At 40.1% G+C, this 17274-nt stretch overlaps 1 protein-coding gene across 1 annotated transcript; it reads right to left on the bottom strand.

Moving 5' to 3' along the window:
- Positions 1 to 6318: 6318 nt before the first annotated feature.
- On the bottom strand, positions 6319 to 16977 carry MAPK1IP1L (mitogen-activated protein kinase 1 interacting protein 1 like). The gene is made up of 4 exons (XM_059914275.1): positions 16795 to 16977; positions 9105 to 9126; positions 7710 to 8417; positions 6319 to 6704 (listed from the first exon to the last, which is right to left on the bottom strand). Exons 2-4 carry the CDS (start codon positions 9120 to 9122, stop codon positions 6693 to 6695), a joined length of 738 nt encoding a protein of 245 aa, XP_059770258.1. The 5' UTR covers positions 9123 to 9126; positions 16795 to 16977; the 3' UTR covers positions 6319 to 6692.
- Positions 16978 to 17274: the final 297 nt, after the last annotated feature.

Genomic DNA, 17274 nt, shown 5'->3' with positions numbered 1-17274 from the left:
CAGCATTCTGCAGCAAAGTGGAACACAGCAAAGCTTTGCTATTGGTCACACCTAGGATTCTCAGTTCCATAACATACCAGCTATGTAATCTCTACCTCTTAGCTGTAGTTTCATTATCTATAAAATGAGGATTAAGAACTGTCCTTGTCTTAGAGGTCTGTTGTGTCTTAATTGGGACAGTGCATTTAAACAGTCAACTAGACTTGTTTCTGTCTTCTCCTAGATTGTGTATATCTCAAATGCAGGGTGTTAAGAGTTCCATGAGCTAAAGTATGTAAAGTGTACAGAAGAGCTATAGTTACTAGCTCCCAGGAAATGAAGCTGGGTAAGAAGTAGGACGATACATGAAGCTCAGTTTAACTTGGCCTCTTTATCTAAAAAGTTAACCAGTTGAGTGTTTTCCTAGTTTTCCCATAGCTTTGGAATCTACTCAGTGGTTAAGGGGACAAGAACAAGTCAGGATGTCTTGTGGAAGAGAAAAGGCAAGGGTCTAGATTGGTAATCAAGGAACTGCATATAAAGGGGACTGGATATCTGAGCACAATATCATCTAGTGGACAAACCCTGTTTTGATGCCATTGTCATGTAAGGAGACCTTGGGATTTACTTAACCTCTTTTAGATTTCCTTATCCCTAAAAAAAGGCTATCTTTTAAATCTACCTACCTATCTTTAAGGAATGCTCGTCCAAATGACCATCTTAAAAAATAAGGCCTAATATAAAACAAGGCAGAGCAAAAACTTAAAATGTTAAATAATCCTATTTTCTTGTGTGACACTAACACTTTAAGCATAGCTTAGAATTCTGGATGGATGGAGATTCTATTATACTTGTGAATCTGATTGATTTTAACTAACCTCAACTAGATGTGGTCATCTACAATAGTTTTAAGAATTTAAAAGCAGCAAAACTTTTTGTCCCCTCAAACACCTTATATGTAAGTGCTATGAACCAAATTGTGCCCCTGCCACCCTAATCCATGTTTAAGTCCTAACCTGCAACATGATGGTATTTGGAGATGGGGCCTTTATGATGGGATTAGTGTCTGTATAAAAAGAGACAACTGAGAGCTTGCTTCTCTCCACATGGGAGGAAACAGTGAGGAGCCGTCTGCAAGCCAGGAAGAGCTCTCATCGAAACTGAGAACTGAACTAGCTAGCACCTTGATCGTGGACTTCCTAGCTTCCATAACCAGAAGAATTTCTACTGTTTAAACCACCCAGTCTATGATATTTTGTTATGGCAGCCCAAACTGCCATACAGTGGAACTGTGAATTGCTCTAGAGAAAGCAGAGAGGAACTAAGCTGAACCTGCTTTGTCTCCTCCTCGTTCTGGGAATCCCAGAGAACTGCAAGATATAGTATGAAAAGAAATTGTTTAACACATCGACATAAAAACCTGCCCTCATTGAGAATACTGTTCAGACGCAATAGGAACAAACTCTATGAGAAGGCCCAAATTCTCTTCTGGTATTAGAATTCTATTGCCTTGTCTTATCTAAAATAAGTGAACTTACAGTTAGGATTCTATTTTGCAAAAGGACTGTTGCAAAAGGACTAGTGCTAAGTTTTAAAATGGTGGTAAAAAAAGAACCTGCTTGTGTCAGGTACCCAGGCAAGAATGTGTTTGTCAAAGGAACGTCATTTCACGATGGGAAACCCCCAGCCCTGCTCCAGAGTGATCTTATATTTCACTACCTATTTCACAGCTCCACTTTAGGTGGGTACTTTTAGGAGGTATGTTAAGACATCAAATACAACTTTAAAAATTTATGTTTTTTTTTGTCCAAAGGCAAAAAGCAGAAATCCTTTCCAAAAACAGAATATACCACAAATTATTCACTTGTTTATAGCCCCACTCACTGGGGCTTGAAACCCACTGGGTTTCAAGAAAGGCTAGCAAACCCCCTGTGGAAAGAAAACAGCAACTATACACCAAGTTTAATAATGTGACCCTTACTACAGGCATAGCAGTATCTTTCATAAAAGAAAGCAGGGTGGTGGCAGCAGGGGCAGATAGGGAAAGTTCCCTGACTTCATGTGTAGATAAACTGGTTACAAAGCATAGGCTAGCCTTGAAGGGAGAAGAGGAAATCCTCACAGCGGACAATGTGTTGCTGAAAGATGGTTTGTGGAGGAGGGGTTTTTCCCAGGCAGCCTATTTAAATGCCTTAGTGAATGGCAGATCACATACAGAGGGATGTCTCCGGCTGTTTTTCTTTCTCTCTTTATGACAACAAATTTGCAGTAAATCAAGCTCTGGACTTGCTCTGGGAAGCCCAGAATTGGGCCTAAAGATGAAAATAAATGGAAAAACTGTGAAACCATGAAAATACGTTTTTAAAAAAACTTTTCAGGTGTAATACACAAAAGCAAACAAGTTTATCTTAAAAAATGTCAAGTATCACATCCATAGACTATTCCTAATTATAATTATGTCTTAAAGCAACATTTGTCTTTGTTTACAAATACAGCAGCAGGTGATAAAACCTAACATCTCAAACAGATTGCTTACAGCTCATAATACAAACAAATGTGTATGTGTCAAATCACATTTTAGGCAGTTTAACTTAAAATGCATAGACAATTACATACATTAAATTTGTCATTATTAAGTCAATGAAAAAAATCACAATATCAAGAAAAAATACAAAAATATCAAGGAAAAAAATGCTTTATAGAACACGCATAAGAAGTCAAGTTTACTTAATGGCAATATATCAGGATCTACTAATCAGTGACAGGCAGTGAAAGTGCCTTTATCCAGGGGAAAATTAGAGGAAAAAAAACATCCCATTACTTTGCACTCTTGATAGTTGCACTGACAAACACTACAGTCTTGAAAGCATTTTCTTACTTTAAAAAAAGGTATGCCCTACTTTGTTCTTTAAATGCCCAAAGGCTAGTCTATAAATTCCACCAGCGGCAACACTAAAATATGTTTGTCCAGGTAAACTAATACTGGATGTACTCATCAATTCTGTAATGCCTCCCCCTAGGCTGTAAGCCTCTGAAAGACAGGCATTCTCTTCATCTCCGTGTATCTCTGGCATCTGGCAAAGCACCTGGATCATGGACATCTGAGAGTCTGCTGAATGAATGCAGTTTTCAGATGCTGTCTATTGCCAGAAGCTTGCGTGGCCATTTCTTTAATACTGATTATTTTATTGGCAATTTTTGTTTTACTTGGCAGAATTCTGAAAATAAAACAAACAGTGTCTGTCTTCAATACTAAATATTGCTTTATTAAAATAAAATTATAGTCTTCCCTGAAAGCCACCCACCACTTTCTATGCACAGTACAGTGGATCAGTGTGATTCATCTGAATCAAGCCTTACGCTTTTCAAAAACTTGAACACTTGAAGGTCTGTGCTTAGGTTTAATTTCCAAGGTTTATAAACCAGGCATTTTATAAATCTAGCACTAGATTATTCAGGGTGAGGAAGGAAGACACCGGCACGAATCTTTTGGAAGTGTAGGCAACTGATTGATATGCAAACTAGGCACAGTATTTTAATTTAAACTCTATGAGTAGAGCTATGTTGATGCACACAAATAGTTTCAAAAGCTGTACATCTGACTACAACAGGTAGCACTAATAACTGTGAGGTGAAAAAAGCAGGGGAAAAACTGACTTCTTTCCTAGAAAATATTCCAATATCCCACTGTAGTGGTATGACAGACCAAGGCCCAAAATTCACCCCCTTTCTTCTCTGCCCTTTTATTATTCTCTACTGAAAACAATAACCAGTAAAACTGACAAAGAACGAAGGAGGCCCTTGGGTAATTAAAAAAATGTATTGTCTATTCCCAAATAATCAATATATTACTTTACAGAAAACAGGGCTATGGAGTCACAGCTGTAAACAGCCATCTTCAAAAGCATGAAAAAGTGTCAGGCCAGGTCCAGTTCAGACAAGCCAAGGCATTGTAAGCACTCCTTTAAGGAGCCTTGATTCTTGAGGACTGAGTGTGTGAATGAGGACCTAAGGTCTATACTTTAATTTTTCATTGTCATTTTTAGGCTCAACATTTCAAAATCTAAGATTCTAACTTCAGAAACACTATTACTCAACACATCTCAACTATCTCCATCAAATTTACCTTAAAATTCCTGCTCTGAAAGTCCAAATGCCAGCATATTCCGTACTCCATGATCCCTTAAGACCAAACATACTTTCTAACAAGCAGTCTCTTCCACAAACCAATCTCAGCCTAGCATAACTTGTTTTAAAAGCAACATTATTCCCTTGTAAAGACAAAAACCTTCTTAGATGCTTTCCTCCATTCCTCCCTTGAAACAACTTCTGCTTTTCTTAACTCCACCCCGAACCTAAAAATACCTTTTGCCCCCAAGTACCCACAAGAATTGAGATGCCCCTCCCTCAAGTTGAGAAATGATGCTTGAAAATTAAAAAGAATGTAAAAGCAAATTCTATTCCCTTTGATTTCAATTCTTATGTTTAAAAAAAAATTCCCAAAAATCAGTTGGAAAATCCTCGAAAAGCCAAATTTAAAATGGCAGTATCATCTAGGGCACACTGGGCAGTATGGGTCACCAGCAGTTAATATACTTATAAGGGGTAATAATTCCAAATCTTGTATTCATGGCCCTTCAAATCCTTTAGCATAAGATTTTCTCTGATAGTAAATGGACTCCACGATAACAGATTCCCAAACTTGCTACCTATTCTTCTTGTAGTCAAACGTTATCCTCTCTAGTGTTAAATATTTTTCTAAAGCCAGAGTTGTCAACTTACTCCAAGGTAGAACAACCAAAATAACCAAAAGGAGAGATACCTTTGCTGCCATCTCACTTTGCCTTTCATCCCTCCAGAGTTAGCTGACATTATGATGTTGATTGATAAGTTAAGCTATGACACCTTCTAAGGCTATTGCCTTATAAATTGAAGGCTACAACAGATTCCAAGAGTGTTACAGATAGCTGCCACTTGTCCCTGTAAAGAAGTGAAAGAAAAAAAGACTGTGCCACTATGAAAGGGCTGTCTAACATTCCCCAGTCTGAAAATATCTAAACAAATTAGTTTCAATTCTGAAAGCCTGAATCTATCATCTACTTAAGGGAGGCCTAAATACTGAATGTTCCTCTCAAAGGTGACAATCTTGCTTTCTTAAAAGGAGGTAGCTATCAAACCATTAAATTGGCAGCATTTGGCATTCTTGACATTTTAACTATAAGAGAAATAAACTACTAAATATTTTATTTCTAAGCAAAGGTAAGAGCTCCAGCATAAATCTCTCATATACTGGTCAAGAAAGTCACAATACATTTTAGTAACCTAATGGATACATTCAAAATTTGACAAATAACATGGTCAGTTCTATCCCAAATCTAAAAATCGGATTTAAAGATAAGGTGCCAAAAAGCTATTCTGGAGGTTACAAACACACTTATTTTTAAGTAACACAGTCACACTGCTTTAAACTCAACTGCAGAGATCTACACTTTATGATTATTCTCAGTGTTACAGCTAGAGAATAATTTTTGAGGATGGCACTCATTCTTCTACCTATTTACCTGTCTTACCTGTCAACAAATACAGAACTGAACTGTTAGCCATAAGCACGTTACAAACAGATCCAGGAAAACTATGCAAGAGACGATGACATAGCTTAACCAGACTCTGAAAGACGTAACGTGTTTCGATCACACTTGTACAAAGAGAACAGTCATGTCTGTATGACTAACGTTCTCTAAACATAACTTCTGTGTTTGTGACAGACCCCTAGAGTGTGCCAGTTTTCCACATCAGGATGGAATTAAGGGAAGTGCTCCTTCTAAAGAACCGAGGGAGAGGGGGCTACAGGAAGGGTCCTGTAGAAGAGTGTTTTGTGGGAATGCAAATTACTTGTTACTATGAAGCAGTTCCTAGGGTCTCTTCTAGTTTGAGGTTCAAGACAAAGGAGAGAAATATTTCCTTCCTTGAGCTCTTTCCAAAGTAATATGGACACATCATAATCTATTCTACAAGTACAAAGAGATCACCAATTCTCTAAGAATATAATTTACATATACATGTTGGCCTGCATTAAAAAGAAAACAGTTTCCATAAAGGGCAGATTTTAGAGCTGTATGACCCATATGGCTAAAAATAAATCGGGTGGAACTCAAAATGAAGTAAAGTTTTTACTAAAAGCTCAAGGATAAAAATGAACTCAACATCTGACAATAATTACCAACAGTTTTAAAATGTATATCCAAAAGATAACCTCAGAAGGACCAGGTTTATTTATCCTACAGATAGAGCAGCTCAAGATGTTGAGAGGCATCATTTGTTTAAATTATGACAATGTGATTGTTTTCAAAGTGTGTTTATTTAGGGGAAAAAGTGATAATATAAGTATTTAGTTTCATAATTTAAACAAATCGAAAGTTTGTTTTAAACAAATTGTATCAAAGAGCTATTCAATATACTTAATTAGCTTTCCATAAAAACCGAATAAAAATCACATTTGAATGATTTACTTTTACATTTTTATCTGATTGTTTCCATCAGATGTACTATACATCCAAGCACAAGAGGCAGATATCTTCTGAGAGGTGCAAGAGTTGTTCTTTCATGAATGCCCTCTAAGAATAGTGAAACAGCAATTTTTATATATGCATTCAAGTGCATATACATATATGTACTTCAAAAAGCAAAGCGTCATCTCTTCATCCATTGTTAACTTAATGGTAAGACTGCAATAGAAAAAAGAAAAAGTAAACTTCTAGATTTTGTAAATGGAGTTTATTAACTCCTTGCTGTGGCTTAAAATAAACTTATTGCTTAATAAAGCCAAACAGCTTATCACCTCACTTATTCTGGCATACAATTTACAAAAGTAATTTTTTAAGACAATATATATATAGAGCAGAAAGTTACACTAACGAAAAGAAGTTTTAAGGGCACTTTATTAAGTTATTTCTCCTTTGCAATTGAGGTGGATGTTCGATTAACCTGGTTGGAGATCTGATTAGTACTTTGTTAAGAATAAATAGATTTTTTCGCCCCTGTGGAGCATCTGACTTGGCTCAGTTCATGGGGAAACTGGGTGCTTTTCTATTTGGTCATACGCCCAAGAAAGGGTCCTCAACTAAGATGTCAACCCTACTCCAGCTTGGCTGACAGTAAAGCACACAGCATTACATATAGTTGGCAATGCAGAGAGTGGTATAACCTTGAGCTCAGTACTGTTAAGGATCTAACAAAACCTTGGCTGATAAACACTATGGACAGTTGCATTAAAGATGGGCAACGTTACACATTCACTGCCCTGGATTCTCTAAAAATCTACCTCTATATCTAGCCAGACTGGCAGAGATTACTTTTAGTGAACTTGTGCTTTGGTGTGATGCTATAAAACAGTACAGAGAAATGTTAAAAAAAAAAAAAAAAATCCAACGAAACACATCTTTGAGTTTACCTCAAGGATGCTGTTGAGGACACTGCTTACTACATTACAAAGTCTTTGGGGATATTTGGGGAATTTTTCTATTTTTAGTACCAGGAATATTGTGTTTTCATCCTTTTAAATGCTTTACCTAAGTTTACCTGAAGTTTGAAATTTACTCTTTTTTAATATACGCACACCTTTTAAAAAAAGGTTTAAAAGCTTTCTAATCTTCCATCCAAAACTGGAGACAATCTTTCAGTTGTGCTTATGGGACTATTACTGCATGTTAAATAACAAATTAAACACTCACATGGGGGCCACCGGGCATCGGTGGAGCACCGGAAGGTCCTGAAGGCACTTGAAAAGGATTATTGGGACTGGGATAGAGTCCTGGTGTGGGATATGATCCTGCAGGGGCAGGATATGGCGCTGGTGGTCCCCAGGCTCCTGGTGGAACAGTGCCCCACGGAACAGGTGGTGCAGCCCCTGGTGCCTGGGGAGGAGGAGGAGCGGGATACGGCCCTGGAGATGGATATGGCATGTTAGGGGTGGGATACTGCCCTCCCATTCCTGGTGCCCAAGGTCCAGAAGACATGGATCCCCATGGACCTAAAGGACCAGCTGCAGCTGGATCTGTGGGCGCACCATATGGTCTCGGAAGCTCTGGAAAGGGCATATTTGGTGTAGGATATGGCCCTGTGGGGCCAGGGCCTGGCACAGTTGGGGCTGGATAAGGACCACCAGGTGGGGGGCATGATGGTCCAGAAGGAGGAAAGGGTGCAGGGGGTCCTGGAGGTGGTCCGGTGGGAGGCACAGAGGGATACATTCCTGTTGGTGCTGGTCCAAAAGGCACAGTGGAGGGTGTTGCACTTGGTGGGAGTCCAGATGGCACAGAAGGTGGAGCACTTGGGTTATTCCAAGGGTTGGAACCTGGCCAGCCTTGAGGAGGTTGGCCGGGTTTTGTATTGCTCACAGCAGAGGTTTTGGCAGGGGAGTGTTCAGGTAGTGCATCTGCCAACTGGAATACAAAACAGGCGTGTCTTATTGACCTTATTCAGGGACAAGCAATGCCAAACATAATTACAAACCCATAAAGGATAGTAAGCTATAGGGTCAGGGATTCTTCAAAAGCCAAGCTGTTCAGTTTTTTAAAAAACAACTCATTTAATACAAAATTTAGGAGTTACCTCGAATAGCAGCTTTACAATGCAAATTCCTCAGAGAAGTTCAAGTTTTCTAAATACAACTGATCAACATAGTGTGATCTCGATCCTGGCTTTACCTCAAGTAAGTTACATACCCTCTCTGAGCTTCAGTTTCCTCATTTTCAAAACAACAGTTTAGGGTTAACCTGAGGCCTAAATGAGATAACTCATTTAATGCACTTAACATAGTGCCTGGTATATAATTTTCAATAAATGTTGGCTATTATTAACACTATCAGGTTAAAAGAGAACAGAAGTAACCCTTTAAAAATTTTTTTACTTAAGGATTCATAAAGAAATAAATACAACAGAATGCATTTTCAAACATAGCTAAGTAAATTAAGGCAAATCATCTATCAAAATCACATGCTAAAAAAACAAAAACAAAAACCAAGAATCACAAAAAGCATCTTTTACATTGGAAGACTTAGGGCCCAGTTAGGACCATGTCTTTTTTCTAAGAGCCAAAAAACTTATGAAGAGTAAATGCATCAACTTACCGAAAATTCATCAGACATTTTCCTAAAAACAAAACCAAACAAAAAAAAAAAAAAAGAAAGAAGGAATATTTCAAAACCAGTGTTTAATTTCTTATATATTCTTTAAGGAACTATGCATACACTATTTTTACTTAAATGGAATCTTAATCATTTATATAATGATTTTCTTTATACAGGAAAAATTTCCATAATAGTTCATACACCTCTGTAAACTTCATCCCTTTTTACTGGCTGCACATCATATAAAAGTGATCCATAATTTAGTTTACAGTCTCAAGTTGGTGGCAGTTTAGGTTGTTCACAGTTTGAATTGTTTTAAACAATGACACAGTGAACATGTCACCTTTAAACACCTATCTTTTCGAGTCTATCACCAGGAAAAAGTATAGAAGTGAAATACACAGTCAACAGGTAAGGTCATCTAAAATCCATCTCAAAAAGCCCATGCCAATTTACACTCTACCTTTTTAAAACTCCTCTTCACCACTGGATGTTATTAAATTTATAAATCATTTTCCATTATGATAGGTTAAAAATTGGCATCTTGTTTTAACTTACATTTCTTTAATTAAGTGGAAAGTAGAGCATCATTTAAATTTAATACCACATTTAGACTTCTTTTTCTGTGAATATGCTCATGCCCTTGGACCACTTTTATCAATTTTTATAATTGAAGTATAATTAACTTTCAATAAAATGCACGGATCAGTGTTCAGGTAAACAAGCTCTGACAGTTGCATATGCCCCTGTAACCATCCAAAACAGAACATTTCCTTCACTCCATAGGTTTACTTGTGCCACGTTCCAATCAATTCCCCTTTGCCACTCAGCAATCACTTTCTTAGTTTTCGCTTGTTCCTTGACTTCATATAAATAGAATAACACAGTATGGACTCTATTTTGCCTTTGATCATTTTACTACTTAGTAGTACATCTTTTTTTTTAATGCTTTGTAAGACATTAAGGAAATTAGATGTTTGTCATATGAGACAAAAAAATCCACCTATACTTTCTAATAGTACTTCTATGGTTTAACTTGTTTAAAATCTTTCTGTTCTTTCAAACAATTACTGAATAATCTATCTTTTTCAACAGACTTGACAAGCTACCTTTTTAAAAAAAATTTTATTTATTATTTATTTATTTTTAATTTTGGCTGCATTGGGTCTTCGTTGCTGTACACGGGCTTTTCTCTAGTTGCGGTGAGCGGGAGCTTCTCTTGTTGCGGAGCACAGGCTCCAGAGTGCAGGCTCAGTAGTTGTGGCGCACAGGCTAAGTTGCTCTGCGGCATGTGGGATCTTCCCGGACCAGGGCTTGAACCCATTTGACAAGCTACCTTTAACACATTCTACAGTTGCTATTGACAACAAACACTGAATATATATACATACACACATATATGTAAATATATCATGGAACAGGCACCATGCTAAGTGCTTTAGGTGTACAACCTCGTTTAATAGATGCAGATTCTATTACCACTCCCAGTGTACAGCTGGAGAAAAGGAAGCTTAGCAAGTTACCCTGTTTAAGATCAGAGCTAGTGACAAGCAGAGAAGAGATTCAAATCCAGGTATCGTCTGACTGCAGAGCCAAGGCTCTTTTTTTAAAAAAAAAATATATATATTTAAAATAAATTTATTTATTTAATTTATTTATTTTTGGCTGTGTTGGGTCTTCGTTGCTGTGCGTGGGCTTTCTCTAGTTGTGGTGAGCAGGGGCTACTCTTCTTGGCAGTGCGCGGGCTTCTCATTGCAGTAGCTTCTCTTGTTGCAGAGCACAGGCTCTAGGCGTGCAGGCTCAGTAGTTGTGGTGCATGGGCTTGGTTGCCCCGCAGCATGTGGGATCTTCCCGGACCAGGGCTCGAAGCTGTGTCCCCTGCATCGGCAGGCAGATTCTTTTTTTTTTTTTTTTAATACATTTATTTATTTATTTATTTATGTATTTTTGGCTGCATTGGGTCTTCGTTGCTGTGCGCGGGCTTTTCTCTAGTTGCGGCGGGCGGGGGCTACTCTTCGTTGCGGTGCGCCGGCTTCTCATTGCGGTGGCTTCTCTTGTTGCAGAGCACGGGCTCTAGGCACGTGGGCTTCAGTAGTTGTGGCGCTCGGGCTTAGTTGCTCTGTGGCATGTGGGATCTTCCTGGATCAGGGCTCGAACCCCTGTCCCCTGCATTGGCAGGCGGATTCTTAACCACTGCGCCACCAGGGAAGCCCCCAGAGCCAAGGCTCTTAACCACCAAATCAGAGCGCCTCCATCATTTCCCAAAGGTATTGTGAACTCTATTCTTTCCTACTGATCCACACTATAACATCTCATCTTATCAGGGCAGCTTTAAATTTTAAACAAATTTTATGACCAACTATTACTGTTTATTTCAGATTTTCCTGAATATTTTCATGCTTATTTTTTCTAGATCATTTTGTAAAAAAACAAAACAAATAAACAAACAAAACCCAACAACACAACAAAAAACACTTCAAATTTACAGATTAATCTAGGGGACATTTCATACATTTAAAGTATAAACTATTCTCATTCAAGAACAAGGTATGTCTTCCTAGTTCCCATCACTGTCATTTATTATCACTCACTAGTTTTTAAAAATCAAGACTCCTACACATTTTTTGTGAGTTAGATTTCTAAATGGTAAACGTTTTCTTGTGGTTGTAAATTGGTTCTTCCATTATATTTTCTAATTGGTTGTTCATATATGGAAAAGCCTTTCAAATTTTAGTGTATTACTTTTGTAAGCAGTGACATTGTTGAATTATTTTATCCTGAAAGTCTCTCAGTTGACTCTCTGGAATCTGCAGATAAAGAATTATGCCATCAGCAAAAAATAATTTTACCTTCTCTTTGCAGTATTTACACCTATTTTCTCTTTTGCCTAAGCTAGGACTTAAACAACAATGAAATATTAAATAAGATAGTGTGAGCACAGTAGTCTTCTTCTCAACTCTCCTGGCAATGCTTCTAATGTTTATATATGACTCATTTTTAGTTTTGAGATTTAAAAAAAATTACAGTAAGAAAGTTTCTATCTATGCCTATTTTGCTAGACTTATTTACTCCCATTTTGCTAGTTAAAAATAAAAAATCCAACACTGAATTTCTTCAGATGATTTTTTTTGGCATCTAATGAGTTGATCTTGCAGTTCTTCTCCTTTGTCCCATCAATACACAATATAGTTACATATATATTGCTTAATATTGAGCCATCCTTGCATTTACAGATTTATTATTTATGATTTGGTTATCACGAGGAATGATAAAGAAAATGAACAGGAAGCCTACTGCTGCAACTGCTATAACCCTGCTCTTAATTCATAATATTAAAAAACACATCATGAATGTATAGCAAATACAATTACCTAGTCATTCCCATGTTAAGGTTTGTTTTATACTAAAATGTCACATCACACAATAGTAAATTCTTAGGACTAAAGTTTATCCGTGCACAACAAGTTTAAAGTCTACCTAAGACTAACATTCTTTTCAAACAGGGTGAGCCTTTTCGAAACAGAAAATAGTTCTGTATCAAAGTTCACACTAATTCTGGAGCAGAAAACCTAACCAAATAAGAAACTCATTGAATCTCACGTGGTCTTACAGTTTGGGTTTTCAGAATTACTCATCTTCCTCTTAGTTTTTGAAAACCTATGGTTAATTAATCATAACATTACATTAAAATATCGTATTCCATTAGTTAAGAATATCAAACTGATTCACAACTCTGGCTTTCAAAAGTTTAAATTCAAAATCAAATCCTGGAAGATAGAGGAAAGAATAAAGCCCTGACCAAAGGGATTAGAAATAAGTCACTTCCTGTTCTACAGAACTGCATAGTAAAGTGACCTGCTCTCCATGCCTAGAATAAATAGTGTTCATATTAATTGGAAACATTCCAATTTATTATTTGGAGAATACTTTCATCATAAAAAGGTTAAAAAATAGAGTTGGACATCACTATTCCAATATGAGAAGAGTTGCAGAATGTAAAAAAACCCCCACAAAAACCCCTAGGTTTTCTTTTTTTATTTCTTTTTTTTGGCCGTGCCGCGTGGCTTGTGGAATCTTAGCTCCCCTACCAGGGATTGAACCTGGGGCCCCAGCAGTGAAAGTGCCAAGTCCTAACCAATGGACCACCAGGGGATTCTCCAAACCCTAGATTTTCTAAAAAACGATTCCCAAACATATGGATTATGCTAATTAAGATGAGGCCAATGCAACCTTGAACTAGGAAAAAAAAAGTGTAAAATCAAGGAAGATTTTTTCTTTTCAGAATAATCTAAAGCTATCACTTCCAAAACTTTCCGTTATACTTTATGGCAGTACACATTATGTGAAGAATAATCACTGTATTTTTATTTTTTTAAATTTTTGGCTGTGTTGGGTCTTCGTTGCTGCGTGTGGGCTTTCTCTAGTTGTGGCAAGCAGGGGCTACTCTTCATTGCGGTGCACGGGCTTCTCATTGCGGTGGCTTCTCTTGCTGCGGACCATGGGCTCTAGGCGCGTGGGCTTTAGTAGTTGTGGCACAAGGGCTCAGTAGTTGTGGCTTGCGAGCTCTAGAGTGCAGGCTCAGTAGTTGTGGCGCATGGGTTTAGTTGCTCCGCGGCATGTGGGATCTTCCCGGACCAGGGCTCGAACCCATGTCCCCTGCATTGGCAGGCGGATTCTAAACCACTGCGTCACCAGGGAAGCCCAATCATTGTATTTTCTGAGGAGCAATTTTAAAACAAGAGTACAAAATTTCTTTCAACATGCACTAGAAAAGTAAAACATTTCTGTAAGCGTATGGCCTTTAGAGTAAAAATGGTAATTCTATCATGGGGAGGTTTAAAAAAGTTGAACTCCATAAATTACTAGTGACTATTGGAAAAGGAATATTTCAATAGGCCATCAAATTGTAGTGGAGTCATAAACAGTATGGGACTACACAGTTTTGAAACATGGACACCAATCCTTTTGTCTGAATCTTTTGACAAAGGCAAACTTTTTAACCAGAGACCATCTTCCCATCAGCAAAACAGTTATAATTCCCGACTACTTCACAGACAAGTAAAATATTTAATAATCTACAGTTATAAACAAGTAACATATTTATTAAGAGTCACTAAGGGAAATCAGGATTTTTGCATAGTTTTGTTTAGTATGGAGAGAGGATACAGTAGTGGTAATATATTGTACTGAAAATATAAATTTTGAATGAACATATAGGATAAATTTTAGTATTGGCGTTTATCAGATACACTAATTTACATTTGGGCAACTCAAGAAATTGGGGATCTGCAAGTTTTTGAACATTCTAAATTACTTAAAAACATGTAATTAAAAAAATTTTTTTCCCCACAACCTCATGTCAGCCGTATTTTCTACATTCAGATACTTATTGGAACATAAGTGCCAGGTACTGCGTTGGGCCTTGGGGAAATGAATAGTACTGCATGGAATAAACGCTTAAAGGCGTTCACAGTATGGCGGAGAACTACCACTTAAACAGTAGGTTACCTGGGGTAAGCGCAGGGCACTATGGGAGCACCTCGAAAAGCTCCTAAAGGAATCAAGGAAAGGAGTATCAGACGAGGAGTCCCGAGGAGTGGTGCCTTGGCAGTCTGGGAGAACAATGGGGTGCGATAGGCCCTAGGGAAAGGAGCAGTTTGTACAAAAGCTGAGAGGGGGACAAGAGATCTTTGGGAAGTGTAAGCCAGCGGTGCCCAACCTTTTCGGCACCAGGGGCCGGTTTCACGGAAAACAAATTTTCCACGGAAGTGGGGGTGGGGGGGATGGCTCAGGCGGTAATGCGAGCGATGGGGAGCGGCAGATGAAGCTTCGCTCGCTCACCCGCAGCTCACCTCCTGCCGTGCGGCCCGGTTCCTAACTGGCCACGGACGTGCGGGTCCGTATGGGTCCGTGGCCTGGCGGTTGGGGGCCCCTGGTGTAAGCAGTTCAGATTGGTTAGAATGTAGAAACCGGAGGAATATGAAAGCCTTAGCAGAGAGTCTCTAGACCAAGGTTTGAATGTCTGAGTCAGCTCACCTGAATGAACCTGTTACTTCAACTATAAAGAACGGGCCAGTCACAGGAGAGACTAAATGGGACTGGTAAATCAAGTGCCTATAATAAAAGTGCCCGGAAAACAGACACATTATCTTGTCTTCCTCTGCGTACGGGCATATTGCTTATGGTTAAAAGAGTGAACGCCAACAGTATGACAGACTACGTAACACTGCACTTCACTGGCTGGCTCTGCGCAAGCCGAGCTGTGCAAACCCCGGAGGTGAAAGCAGACAGGAGTAGCATCCACCTCATAGATTTGCTGAGAGACTCACGTAATAAACAACTCTCTCGGTCACTGTCCGGCACATAGCGAAAACTCAACAAATGTTAGCTTTTACAAATTGCTACGACAGGCCCACAAACCTTTATCTACAGTTCTCAGTTCAGAAACCTCTGAAAATGCAATAAATGCTCCCAGGTTTGGCATAAAACTTACTTGGTGGCAAAACCTGACGTGAGGCTATTTACAGTTTCCATTAATTCTCCCCTATTCGCTGCACAAATATTACTGTTGGATTAGGGGATGCTGCCCCGACTCTGCTGGTGTGACCTCTCATCTTTGCACCTTATTGTCTTTCTAAAATCTAAAGATAAAATCCAAAGATGTCTGAATTCCAAAACACACTGGTCCCAAGGATTTCGGTTAAGGGGTTGTCTCTGGGTCTCCGTTCCTCCTGGAGAGAGGAAAAGGACATTCCAGTACACACAGCTCAAGTTTCTGAGACAAATTAGTTTTGAATAGGAGGTTCAAGACACCAGTAGCAAGAAAAGTGTCTGTTCTCCCTGCCCAATGAACACTCCTAAACAAAGAACTTCTGAAAGATTTCTGAAGGCTACCTTCCCCTGTAATGAGGCCCATACAACCACCACGTGTACGAGTGTGTATTTCTTTAGTAGCAATGCTATAAAAAAATTTTTTTTCAGTCAGGTGAGTACGGTTCGATGCTTCAACATTAGAATCCTCATTTATTAAAAGCACTACTCTTGGTTTTCAGAAGAAAACGGTCCAAAGCCACCAAGCGCTCCTAAATCCTAAAAAAAGGGAGTATTACAGAACTCAACACTTCTCATCGTTTCTGTCAGGGGTATTCATCTAAGGTATCTGCTAGCAACCCTTCTAGAAAATAATGACCAAAACGTCACAATGCGAAAAATCTTAAACTAGCGTCACAGACTCCACCAAGAATCTGTTTAGGCCTCCCTCTCCCTTTCATTGGAAATTATTGAGTGGGGGAGGGGGTCAGGGCCAAGGGGCGGGAGGCCGGCAGCCCTAAAGGGCCAAACGAACAAAAGGAGTCCGGGATCAACCGGAGCGAACCGGCCTCCGAGCGGGTCGCGCCTGCCCGGGAAGGGGTGGGGGAGGGGCTAGGCCGCTCCCCGCCCCGCCCCCAGCCAGGCCTGACGTCACGCGCGGAGAAACCCATCAGGCGCGACGTCACCCGCCTCCGACGCCTTCTCCTTGGGGGGCGAGAGAGCCGACATCCCGTAGCCGGGAGGAAAACGACGGGGAAAAACCCTTAGCCCCCGGCCCCCAAAGAGGCGACTCAGGCATCTCCGTTACTGCGCCCGCGTCCCGCTTGGGCGTGCTCCTTTGCTCCCCTCCACGACCCCGCCAGCGCCGAGGCAGCCTCACCCGGCAAGATCCGAACCCGCAGCAAGGTCTAGAAGCGGCAATGGGTCCGAGGGAACTGAGCGCTGAAGAACTGAGCGCAGCCCGACCGACGGCAGCGGCGACGGAGACGGGGGGCGGCAGCAGCACCAGCAGCGCGCGACTCCTCCTGGCGCCGGAACAGGAAGCGCCGAGCTTCGAGCGCGCTGCCCCCGCCCGCGCTCCGCCTCTCCTCCGGTCGGCCGGCCCCGGCCGCGCGCGCCCCCTAAAGGGCCCGGGTGGCATTGCGGCCCGCCCGGCCCCGGCGGCGCGGCTGTTCCTTGCGCTCGCTCCCGGGCGGCTGTTTTCTCTCGGTGGGCGGGAGGAAAGCGCCCCGATGTTCCGGAGTTCTGAGCAGTCTGGAGGAAACGCCAGTGGCCGGTGGCGTTCTGGGCAGCCTGGCGGAAATGGCTAACTTGTCTCCTGAAGAGAAGGTTGAAGGCAGGTTCTGGATTCCCTACGCTT

The sequence above is a fragment of the Balaenoptera ricei genome, chromosome 2 (genome assembly GCF_028023285.1).
Source record: "Balaenoptera ricei isolate mBalRic1 chromosome 2, mBalRic1.hap2, whole genome shotgun sequence".
NCBI lineage: Eukaryota > Metazoa > Chordata > Mammalia > Artiodactyla > Balaenopteridae > Balaenoptera > Balaenoptera ricei.
The sequence above is the reverse complement of the archived record's forward strand: the minus strand, read 5'-3'. Positions and strand labels throughout refer to the sequence as shown.